Source organism: Humulus lupulus, chromosome X (assembly GCF_963169125.1).
Source record: "Humulus lupulus chromosome X, drHumLupu1.1, whole genome shotgun sequence".
Taxonomy (NCBI): Eukaryota; Viridiplantae; Streptophyta; class Magnoliopsida; order Rosales; family Cannabaceae; genus Humulus; species Humulus lupulus.
The window spans coordinates 161,384,669-161,397,740 of record NC_084802.1 but is presented as its reverse complement, the minus strand read 5'-3'; the positions used below and the strand labels follow the sequence as shown (position 1 = coordinate 161,397,740).

Genomic DNA, 13,072 nt, shown 5'->3' with positions numbered 1-13,072 from the left:
TTTTTGATAGGAAACAAAACCTTTATTAATTGGAAAAAGGTATTACAAAAATATGATAAGTTATCTCCATAAAGTAGACGAAAATAATAAGAGCAAAACCAAAAAGAAACTAGCTAAATCACACAATTTTCCATTCAAGAATGATCCAAGAAAGAGGGAAATCCATGAATTACTTTGTCACATAAGCCCAAAAAGATGCTAAAATTTGAACCTTTTCCCTTAGAGAAGCCACACCCATTTCTTTTTATTTTTTTTATTCTTCTTTCAGCCAAATTATCCACACAATCCGAATTTTTTTTAGAAGAATAACTCTCTTGTTTTGAAAATGGTTGTAGAGATTCCTGAATGAGCCATATTCTTTGTGGCACAACATCATTAAGCGTAAATTTGTGAGTTTCAACAATAATGGTTGGGACACTGGTGTGGCTGTTCGGGCTACTGATCTTAGTTTGTGGAAACTTACTTCATGCTATGAGAATTTCAATAGCATTTTTTTTATTGTTTGTAACAATGTCCCAATTAAAGATATACATTCATGCATAAACTATGGTTTCTATATCTGAATTACTTTTAATTTCTTATATTGAAAAATGATTGCAGATTGAATCAAAAGATTGTACTGAGTATTTTGTGTCTTGGAAAGGAGCAATATATAGATACTGCAAGTCATGTTTTTGTTGTCTTTGCTTCAACTGCTAATCAGGTATGTACTTTGGCACTCTTTGTGATACGAACCACGCCAACAAGTGTGACGAAACCCGACACCAAATATGGAACAGCCACCAAGAACACACAAGATTGGAATGGAACCGCGACCCAATGCTTAGCCAAGCACGAACCTTGGTATGAGGAAGACGCCACAAACGGGGATGGAATCCGTTTGATAAGTCAGGATGAACGCCACAAGGAATCTCCTTGATAAGTTCAAAAGTTTCTTCAAGAACTCAAGAAGAAATAAACTCACAATTTCATTCAACATAATCTGATTTTTCACATTGTTTTGGCAGTCCTTATAAGGACGAAAATTACATGAAAACAAGACCCTTGGTCTTCCTAATGAAACCGAAAAATTAAGGACAGCCCCTTTGTCTTCCTAATGAAAACCGAAATTAAAGACAAGCCTTTTGTCTTCCTCATGAAAACCGAAAATTAAAGACAAAAGGACTATTGGACTCACACAAGTCAAATGTTTGACTTATCACAAAATAAACAAAGACTAAAAAAACGTGACTAAAAATAAAAAGACTCATTACGCTCCTAAACTCAGTCAACTTTGATGAGTAAGACAAGTCTTTGTTCTCCTTCAATGTTGACCATGGTCTCCTCTTGTTTTAGGACTTTGTGGACTAGGCTGTTAAGTTCTTCCTTGAATCTCTTGGCTCGTGCCCTCGTCACTGGACCAACTGGAACTTGACTTGATACTTGGGTCTTGGTGTCCTCATCATTCCCCCCCCCCCCCCCTCTCTAGAAGGATTTGACCTCAAATCGTCACCTGCATCAAAAGGACTCAAATCAGAAACATTAAAAGTAGCACTAACATTATACTCACCTGGTAAATCGAGTCTGTAGGCATTGTCATTGATCCTTTCAAGTACTTGAAATGGACCATCTCCTCGAGGTAGCAATTTTGAATGCCTTTGTGTTGGGAATCGCTCTTTCCTCATGTGTAACCATACCCAATCACCGGGCTCAAAAACCTGCTTATGACGACCCTTGTTAGCTTGCTTAATGTATTGTTCAGTCCTTCTCTCTATGTTGAGTCGCGCCCTCTCATGGATTTTCTTCACAAATTCTGCCTTCTTCTCGCCATCTAAATTCAAATGCTCAGAAACAGGTAAAGGTGATAAATCCAAAGGAGTTAGAGGATTAAAACCATAAACAATTTCAAATGGTGAAAATTTAGTAGCAGAATGCATTGAACGATTATAAGCAAACTCAACATGTGGCAAACAATCTTCCCAAGTCTTAATATTTTTACTTATGATAGCCCTCAACAAGGTGGATAGGGTCCTATTAACTACTTCTGTTTGACCATCGGTTTGAGGGTGACAAGTAGTAGAAAATAATAGTTTTGTCCCAAGTTTTCCCCACAATGTTTTCCAAAAATAGCTTAAGAACTTGGCATCCCTATCTGATACAATTGTTCTAGGCATACCATGTAATCTCACAATCTCCCTAAAGAACAAATCTGCAACGTTAGAGGCATCATCAGTTTTATGACAAGGAATAAAATGAGCCATCTTAGAAAATCTGTCTACGACCACAAAGATTGAATCCCTCCCACGCTTACTTCTAGGTAAACCCAACACAAAATCCATTGAAATGTCAACCCATGGTGAACTAGGGATAGGTAGGGGTGTGTAAAGGCCATTTGGCTGAACTCTTGATTTAGCTTGCCTACAAGTGACACACCTACCACAAATTCGCTCAACATCTCGTTTCATGTGGGGCCAAAAGAAGTGCTCTTGCAACATAGCTAGGGTCTTAACAACTCCAAAATGTCCCATCAACCCTCCCCCGTGGGACTCTCTAACTAGCAAATCTCTCACAGAACAATTAGGTACACACAACCTATGCTCCCTAAACAAGAAACCCTCATGCCTATAAAATTTTCCGTCAGCAGACTTTTCACAAACAGCATAAGTTTCCCCAAAATCATGGTCAGCAGAATACAACTCCTTTATGTGTTCAAACCCAAGAAATTTAGCATCAAGAGTAGAGATTAGGGCATACCTGCGAGAAAGGGCATCAGCAACCACATTCTCCTTACCTTGTTTATAGCGAATGACATAAGGAAATGTCTCAATGAACTCAACCCATCTTGCATGTCTCTTGTTGAGCTTGTGTTGGCCTTTCAAATGTTTCAAGGATTCATGATCTGTGCGAATCACAAACTCCTTTGGCCACAAATAGTGCTGCCATGTTTCTAAAGCACGCACTAGTGCATACAATTCTTTGTCATAGGTGGGGTAATTGAGGGCAGCCCCACTTAGCTTTTCGCTAAAGTATGCAAGCGGTCTCCCATCCTGCATAAGAACAGCGCCAATACCTATTCCAGAAGCATCACATTCAACTTCAAAAGTGTTAGAAAAGTTAGGCAAAGCAAGTAAAGGAGCATGAGTAAGCTTGTATTTCAGTAGCTGAAATGCCTCCTCTTGAGCTTCACCCCATTTAAATATCACATTCTTTTTGATAACTTCTGTAAGTGGTGCGGCGATGGTGCTAAAATTTTTCACAAACCTCCTGTAGAAGCTAGCAAGTCCATGAAAACTTCTAACATTACCTATAGTTGTAGGGGTCGGCCACTCTTGGATGGCTTTGATCTTTTCTTCATCCACCTGAATACATGTAGCACTTACAACAAAGCCTAGGAAAACAAGCTTATCGGTGCAGAAAGTACACTTACTGAGGTTAGCATATAAACTCTGTTTCCTAAGAACATCCAAAACAGAATGCAAATGCAAAACATGGTCATGCAAATTCTTACTATAAATAAGAATATCATCAAAATACACAACCACAAATTTTCCAATGAAAGCACGCAATACATGATTCATTAAGCGCATGAAAGTGCTAGGTGCATTAGTTAGTCCAAAAGGCATGACTAACCACTCATACAATCCATGTTTAGTTTTAAAAGCAGTTTTCCACTCATCCCCTTCTTTCATACGTATCTGATGATACCCACTTTTAAGATCAATTTTGGAAAACACACAAGAACCATGCAATTCATCTAACATGTCATCTAAACGAGGAATGGGATGTCGATATTTTACCGTTATATTGTTGATGGCTCGACAATCAACACACATCCTCCATGTTCCATCCTTCTTGGGAACTAGAATCACTGGAACAGCACAAGGGCTCATGCTTTCTCTCACATGCCCTTTCTCCATCAATTCTTCAATTTGCCTTTGCAATTCCTTTGTTTCATCAGGACTACTTCTGTAGGCTGGTCGGTTTGGGATGGAAGCACCTGGAACAAAATCAATTTGATGTTCTATTCCTCGAACAGGTGGCAATCCATGTGGTACTTTCTCAGGAAACACATCCTCAAATTCCTGCAAAATAGACACAACAACACTTGGCAGCGAAGAATCAAGTTGGTTAGTATTTAAAAGAGCCTCCTTATACATGAGTAAAATCATGGGCTGTTTTGTACACAAAGCTCTCTTAACCTCACTTTTTTTTGCATAAAAATTATTTTGTTTTCTCTCACTTGATTCCACACTTTTCTCTCTTTGTCTCTCTTTTTCCTCACTCTCATTCATCTTTTCACTCTCTTTTTGCTCACTCATTTTCTTTTTGTCACTCAATTTTTGCAACCTCACTTGATCTTCATACACTTGCTTTGGTGTCAAAGGCGCTAGAGTGATTGTTCGTTGACGGAATGTGAATGAATACTTGTTGGTGAAGCCGTCATGCTGCACCCGCCGATCAAATTGCCAAGGCCTTCCTAGAAGGAGGTGTCCAGCTTGCATGGGAACCACATCACACAACACCTCATCTTCATACTTGCCAATTCGAAATGAGACTAGCACCTGTTTTGTAACCCTCACTTCACCACTATCATTCAGCCATTGCAATTTGTATGGACAAGGATGCCTAAGCGTTGTAAGCCCCAGCTTGGCAACCATGGAAGCACTAGCAACATTAGTACAACTACCTCCATCAATAATGACACTACATACCTTGTCTCTCACATGACAACGAGTGTGAAAGATGTTCTCTCGCTGCACCTCTTCTTCCTCTTCTTTTGCTTGCAAATTCAGGACTCGCCTTGTGACTAGTGCAAGCATCTCACCAGATTCTGGTCCATACTCATTGTCAGAAGCATCTTCCAATGGTGGCATGTCAGCAAGATCATCTTCATCTTCAGAATCTATCTCTCCACTTTCTCGAATCACCATGACTCTCTTGTTTGGACACTGGCTAGCTATGTGTCCTCGCCCCTGACATTTGAAACACCTTATCTCACTAGAATGAGACTTAGTAGGAGTTGTTTTACCTTGAGGTGGTGTGGCTGTGGTGGCTGGTTTTGGTGTAGATGATGAAGTGGGTTGGTCTTCTTTCTTTGGATAGTTCGACCTCCAAGGTGTTGTACTGGGATTGTGTGGGCTCGGTCTTGACCTCGAACTTGAACTACCCTTCTTGAGCTGCCTCTCAACTTTGATTGCCATATGAACCAAATCCTCCAATTCCACATAATGGTGTGGCTCGATTGGGTCAGCAATCTCTCGGTTCAACCCATTCAAAAACCTTGCCATGGTTGCCTCCCGATCCTCTTCAACATTGGCTCTAATCATAGCCATCTCCATCTCCTTGTAATACTCATCAACACTTCTGTAGCCCTGACGAAGACCCTGCAACTTAAGGTAGAGATCTCGATAATAATGAGGTGGTACAAACCGTCGCCTCATCACCCTCTTCATGGCCTCCCATGTGTCAATAGGACGATCTCCACTCCGCCTCCTGTTGATGCACAACTGATCCCACCAAACAATAGCATAATCAGTAAACTCAATGGCAGCAAGTTTTACCTTCTTCATGTCGGAGTAGTTGTGACAATCAAAAACTAGCTCCATTTTCTTCTCCCACTCAAGGTATGCTTCAGGATCACTCTTCCCCTGAAATGCTGGGATTCTCATTTTGATATTCCCCAAATAATTATCTACCTGGTTCCTATCTTCTCTATTCCCACCATACCTCCTATGGTTACCCGCCGACATCCTATCAAACTCATCATCAGATTCTACCCCTTCTAAATCCCCCTCATTCTTATCCTCCCTTTGGTGTACCCTACCCCTCCTTGGTCTCCGTTGTGCCCCCTCTTCTACCCTATCCAACCGCTCATGTATTTGCTCACACTCCTCCCTCAACATCCTCCTCATCTCCCCCATTAAAGCTTCAATTTGTAGATTTGGAACTGTAGGTGGTGGAGCGTCATTGCCTGCATTTCTTTCTGTATTTTGTGACATGATGGAGAATCTGCAAAACAATAAGGTTAGACAATTATAGAAAGGACCTCACTGCACTCCCTCACGTGTTTCACTCAAAGAAAATGGTCACTCAAGTACACTCGTGTTTGCACTCAATTTTGGAAAACACACAAGAACCATGCAATTCATCTAACATGTCATCTAAACGAGGAATGGGATGTCGATATTTTACCGTTATATTGTTGATGGCTCGACAATCAACACACATCCTCCATGTTCCATCCTTCTTGGGAACTAGAATCACTGGAACAGCACAAGGGCTCATGCTTTCTCTCACATGTCCTTTCTCCATCAATTCTTCAATTTGCCTTTGCAATTCCTTTGTTTCATCAGGATTACTTCTGTAGGCTGGTCGGTTTGGGATGGAAGCACCTGGAACAAAATCAATTTGATGTTCTATTCCTCGAACAGGTGGCAATCCATGTGGTACTTCTCAGGAAACACATCCTCAAATTCCTGCAAAATAGACACAACAACACTTGGCAGCGAAGAATCAAGTTGGTTAGTATTTAAAAGAGCCTCCTTATACATGAGTAAAATCATGGGCTGTTTTGTACACAATGCTCTCTTAACCTCACTTTTTTTTGCATAAAAATTATTTTGTTTTCTCTCACTTGATTCCACACTTTTCTCCCTTTGTCTCTCTTTTTCCTCACTCTCATTCATCTTTTCACTCTCTTTTTGCTCACTCATTTTCTTTTTGTCACTCAATTTTTGCAACCTCACTTGATCTTCATACACTTGCTTTGGTGTCAAAGGCGCTAGAGTGATTGTTCGTTGACGGAATGTGAATGAATACTTGTTGGTGAAGCCGTCATGCTGCACCCGCCGATCAAATTGCCAAGGCCTTCCTAGAAGGAGGTGTCCAGCTTGCATGGGAACCACATCACACAACACCTCATCTTCATACTTGCCAATTCGAAATGAGACTAGCACCTGTTTTGTAACCCTCACTTCACCACTATCATTCAACCATTGCAATTTGTATGGACAGGGATGCCTAAGCGTTGTAAGCCCTAGCTTGGCAACCATGGAAGCACTAGCAACATTAGTACAACTACCTCCATCAATAATGACACTACATACCTTGTCTCTCACATGACAACGAGTGTGAAAGATGTTCTCTCGCTGCACCTCTTCTTCCTCTTCTTTTGCTTGCAAATTCAGGACTCGCCTTGTGACTAGTGCAAGCATCTCACCAGATTCTGGCCCATACTCATTGTCAGAAGCATCTTCCAATGGTGGCATGTCAGCAAGATCATCTTCATCTTCAGAATCTATCTCTCCACTTTCTCGAATCACCATGACTCTCTTGTTTGGACACTGGCTAGCTATGTGTCCTCGCCCCTGACATTTGAAACACCTTATCTCACTAGAATGAGACTTAGTAGGAGTTGTTTTACCTTGAGGTGGTGTGGCTGTGGTGGCTGGTTTTGGTGTAGATGATGAAGTGGGTTGGTCTTCTTTCTTTGGATAGTTCGACCTCCAAGGTGTTGTACTTGGATTGTGTGGGCTCGGTCTTGACCTCGAACTTGAACTACCCTTCTTGAGCTGCCTCTCAACTTTGATTGCCATATGAACCAAATCCTCCAATTCCACATAATGGTGTAACTCGATTGGGTCAGAAATCTCTCGGTTCAACCCATTCAAAAACCTTGCCATGGTTGCCTCCCGATCCTCTTCAACATTGGCTCTAATCATAGCCATCTCCATCTCCTTGTAATACTCATCAACACTCTTGGAACCTTGACGAAGTCCCTGCAACTTAAGGTAGAGATCTCGATAATAATGAGGTGGTACAAACCGTCGCCTCATCACCCTCTTCATGGCCTCCCATGTGTCAATAGGGCGATCTCCACTCCGCCTCCTGTTGATGCACAACTGATCCCACCAAACAATAGCATAATCAGTAAACTCAATGGCAGCAAGTTTTACCTTCTTCATGTCGGAGTAATTGTGACAATCAAAAACTAGCTCCATCTTCTTCTCCCACTCAAGGTATGCTTCAGGATCACTCTTCCCCTGAAATGCTGGGATTCTCATTTTGATATTCCCCATATAATTATCTACCTGGTTCCTATCTTCTCTATTCCCACCATACCTCCTATGGTTACCCGTCGACATCCTATCAAACTCATCATCAGATACTACCCCTTCTAAATCCCCTTCATTCTCATACTCCCTTTGGTGTACCCTACCCCTCCTTGGTCTCCGTTGTGCCCCCTCTTCTACCCTATCCAACCGCTCATGTATTTGCTCACACTCCTCCCTCAACATCCTCCTCATCTCCCCCATTAAAGCTTCAATTTGTAGATTTGGAACTGTAGGTGGTGGAGCGTCATTGCCTGCATTTCTTTCTGTATTTTGTGACATGATGGAGAATCTGCAAAACAATAAGGTTAGACAATTATAGAAAGGACCTCACTGCACTCCCTCACGTGTTTCACTCAAAGAAAATGGTCACTCAAGTACACTCGTGTTTGCACTCAATGATGGCTTTTACCCTCAAATAAGCTCACACCTCTGCCTTTTTCCCCTCTATTTTCTTCTTTAAGCTCTTTGAAAACTAATGAAACGGTGATATGGAGGTTCAAGCCGCCAATTCTACCAAACAAATCAAACGAAAACCGATGAAAAAGTGGCAAAAAATTTTTTTTTTTTTTTTTTAGTCTCGGATCCTCTTGGTTTTCTTTCTTCTTCTTTCTTTTCTGTCTTTTCTTTTCCTCTTGATCCTCAAACGCAGGTACAAGACACAAGAAAAAAAATTAGACTTGGATTTGACAACAACTCAGATTTAACAAAAAAAACAATAGAAACTCAAGGCCAAATTCGGATTGTACAATAAGAACAATAGAGACTCAAGGCCAAATTCGGATTGTACAATAAGAACAATAGAGACTCAAGGCCAAATTCGGATTGCAAAATATAAGAACAAGAGAAGTCAATTCCAATTTCGGATTTCACAACAAGAACAAGAGAAACTCAATGAAAATTCGGTTTTTTTTTTTACAATAAGAACAAGGGAACTCAAACCCAATTTCAGAAAACCAATCTGTGAACACCAATACTCCCAATAACAATCTGTGGTACACGCCCAATAATAGAGAACCAATCAATCCGTGGCACCAAAACAATCTCAGATTTTCACAAAGGAAACAAGGATTTTCACAAACTCAATAACAATTTCAGTTGATTAGTTTCGGATTTCAAGGGATTTCACAAAGAACTAATGTGAACAAAGAAATAAGAACACGATTTGAACATACCAAAAACATACACGATTTGAAAGGGATTTCACTTTGTAACATACCACTTTGTTTTATTTATTCTTTTACTTGATTTTTTATTTTTGTTCTATTATTTCATTTAGTTACCTATTAGTTTTATCCAAAAAAAAATTAGTTGGCTTTAAAATGATACTGTTAGTATTGATATATTATTTTGATTGCTAGTTCTTGGAAGAATGACTTTAGATTCTATTTTTAATTGATTAAATATTATTTCATTAGTTTTACCCTGCTGTGGTCTCGTTGCTCTGCTCTTTTTAATATATAGATTTTCATGAGTAGTTTAGTTCATTGTTAAACTGGTTAGCCCATAAATGTTATGTCTTTTGCCTTATTCTTGAGAGGTAATGCATGATTCCATATCTTGTTTTTTCTAAAAAAAAAATATAATAGTTGTTGAGTTTTTTTTTTATTTTGGTCTCTAATTAATCTACCAAATTCAGAGTTTCTGACCCCAATTGAATTCAGCTGCTTATTTTTTTACTTTATTAAAAAAGCACAGTTTTTTACTTGCATGCTTTTCCTTTTATTGAAAAGAAAAGGAATCATTATTACTCCATGGTATTCAGTGAAGGATCATTTGGTTTCACCTTATTTTTTATTTATTTATTTATTTTGCTTTAACTTTAAAATTTGTGATCAGTTTCTGATGGGTGCATTGTGTAACTATCATATTTTGCTTGGTTTTATTTTCTGATGGAATTTATAGTTCCTGATAGATTTTTGGGACCAAGGACTAGTTCTTTCATTAATCTTTGAAGATGCTTCATTTTCCATCTTTTATATTTGATGATAATGCATCATTGTACACCAAACATAGTGTTTTAGAAAGGAACTTTGTTGCTTGAGATGTCTTTAAATGACTAGTTTTGTTGTCCTTATGGGGCTTACAGTGACTCATTAATGTAATCTCATTTTTTTCTTAACACAGGGAATACATTTATTTCCAAGAAAGTTGACAATAAGAAGAAAAAGAAACTTAAGAAGGTGGAAGATAAGATGCTTGGATGGGGTAAGCTTTTTATGGTACTCTTAAATGCTCTATTTAATAGTTCAGTGACCTTATATTGCATGTTGTTTACGTTCTCACTCTGTTTCCTTTCTTAATATTGATGCGATATTGTTGAAAATTTTCCAGTGTTGGTCAATATTGTTTTAGAGTCAAATTTTAGTGCTTCAGATCCTTGTGCATATTGGCTTGCAAGTTAATTTCTCTTTCATAAGTGCTGAATTGCTTCAATTTGAGTTGCCTTTTGGACTTCCTTGAATTTTAGTGAAACATTATCATCTTTTAAGTTGCTCATGATATATACTTGGAAGTAGTCTTTTTATAAACTATGTTATATTCTTTCTTTGTTTCATCAACCATTAAACCATCATCTGTATGACAGGTGGTCGTGATGATGCAAAGTTGTCTATTCCAGCTACTGTTGTTCTTCGTTATATGTTCATGCCTACTGAAATGAGGGTAGGTTAAATAATGTCTATGGCTTTAAACTCTCTTCTCAATGGTTATTTACTAGTCCTGCTGCACACTAGTTGTAATGCAAACTTTTATGCTAACAAAAGAATCCACCTTTGTTACTAGTTGCACATGATTGACAAATGAATAATGCCTTTTGAGATTAACCTTTTCTTAACTATTCAGTTTTAAGTTGCTTGCCTAGGAAATCTTTATGAAAACTAATGTGCTTACCATAGTGATGTAGCTACACAGTTACTCTTTCAGGAGTTTCTGGATTTAATTTTTTGATTTCTATTCTGTCCTGTCCATATCCACATTGTTATTGTAATACCACTATTTATTTGGAGCTTTAGCTTGGAGTTCTTGGCATTTTTACCCCTCATCCTGCCAGTCTTGGAAATTTGACCTGGATAACCTTGAGTTTTCTTTAGTGTCATCATTATCTATACATATGCATACACACTTTCAAAACTTGTAAGCCTACTGATACACATTATGCATTTTGGCCATCATCTCAGATATCTATTTGATTGAACTGAAACTTGGTTGTGCATTTTGTTTTTATTGTTGGGTTAGCTGACCTATGTTTAATGCTTTGGCCATCAACATAACATGGTGGTATTTTAGTTTTAAAAAATTGACCCTATGACAGTTACTGTCTTAGGACTAACAAAATAAAATTTGGAACTTCTAGTGCATTGAAAAATGATTTTGCCATTAGAAAAACTTATTCTTCTCCTTGTCACACTGCATTCTATGTTATTTTATTTATTTATTTATTTTATGGAATTTTCTAGGGACACATGTTTCATACCAAAATCTTGCACCACATAATGTTGCATATATATATATTTCCTTTTCAAAATAGAACCTGTCATTTGAAGTCATATGGCTGGCTGTGCAATTTTATTATTATTATGTAAAATGTCACCTGCATTACTCTTATTTTACACCCTTACCATTGTTATCTTCAATTGATTGTATTTATTTTCAACTTGTGGTAGAACAAGTTTTTTGGAGATCAACCTGCGATTGATGTACTGACGAAGAAGCAAAATGCATTGCTTGGAGTGGCTACAAATGATGATGGAAAGCAAGTGGAGGAAGATGCTAGATATCGACCATGGGTGCAATGTTGCCTGAAATCTCATTATCTGGATAAATCTGATATTTGGGGAAGTCGACAGTATCGAATATTTGGCACTAGATTGGTGGTTATTAGGATAGATACTCATTGTCTTGTATGTTGGTTGGAAATTGTATAGCATGTTAGTTTTACCATGTGATTTAAGATTTATTGGTTTAATTTTTCGAGTCTTTGTCTCCTGGGAGCTATAATATAGTTTGATGACAGTGTTGAATGTTTTAAACTAATTTGTGGATTGTTAATACAATGTTGAATGTTTTTTACTTTTTGTTATTTGAAAATCAAGTTCATTTGATGATGCTAGTATATATTAGAAAACTAATTTTAATTATATAAATAAAAAATAAAAATATAATAGAATAAATTAGTGTTATATAAATGAATATATAATGAGAATTTAAACTTATCAAAATATTAAAATAATACGAAAAATGTGTTATAATATCTATTACAATAACACTTTTTATAAGTAAAGACTTTTGTTATGCAAACTTCATTATATAACACAAAAACTATGTTATACTAAAGTGTAGTACAACACAAAAAATGTGTTATACTAAAGTTTAGTATAACACAAATTTATAAGTATTGAAATGTGTTATATAATCGACTATAATTAATATAATTAAACACTTATCTATTTATTAAAATAATACAAAAAGTGTGTTATCGTTGACAGTATAATAACACTTTTGTATAACAATGATAAAGTGTTATGTAAAGTACCCTGACCTACGATAACATAGTTGGTCTTAACAAATCAAAAAGTGTTATGATATGTTTTGATAACACATTTTTGGTGTTATTAAAAGCATTTTTTCTTGTAGTGATATCAAACACTTAGCATATAAATAGGCCATCAATAGGCTATAAAAATACGGCCATGCCGTCCTAGGCACTTTACAAGGCCCTGGGTTCGCGGTCTGCACCGTAAGGATATCACAGGTATCTTTCAGGGTATCGCCCTGACAACTCACACTCCGCGTGCTAAACACTGCTCCCGACCCCTTGCCGCGCTCGGCATTGCACTCCACATACTTAACGCTGTTCTCGGCCCCTTGCTGTTCCCGGCCTTCCCGACCTCGGCCTGCGCCGTTCCCGGCTCTTGCGGAACATTCACACAAATGCATACATAGCATAATAAAGAAAATACCGAACATGAATATAATCAATC

General features: G+C 38.0%; 1 protein-coding gene across 2 annotated transcripts; it reads left to right on the top strand.

The window, feature by feature from the left end:
- Window positions 1–538: 538 nt before the first annotated feature.
- On the top strand, window positions 539–12,167 carry LOC133805009 (protection of telomeres protein 1a-like). 2 transcript variants are annotated; one of them, XM_062243106.1, is made up of 4 exons: window positions 539–703; window positions 10,218–10,298; window positions 10,678–10,754; window positions 11,804–12,167. In XM_062243106.1, exons 2-4 carry the CDS (start codon window positions 10,286–10,288, stop codon window positions 12,014–12,016), a joined length of 303 nt encoding a protein of 100 aa, XP_062099090.1. In that variant the 5' UTR covers window positions 539–703; window positions 10,218–10,285; the 3' UTR covers window positions 12,017–12,167. The 2 variants fall into 2 exon arrangements, with proteins under 2 accessions (XP_062099090.1, XP_062099091.1); XM_062243107.1 differs by lacking the exon at window positions 539–703 and having other exon boundaries at window positions 10,118–10,298.
- The last annotated feature ends 905 nt before the right edge of the window (window positions 12,168–13,072 follow it).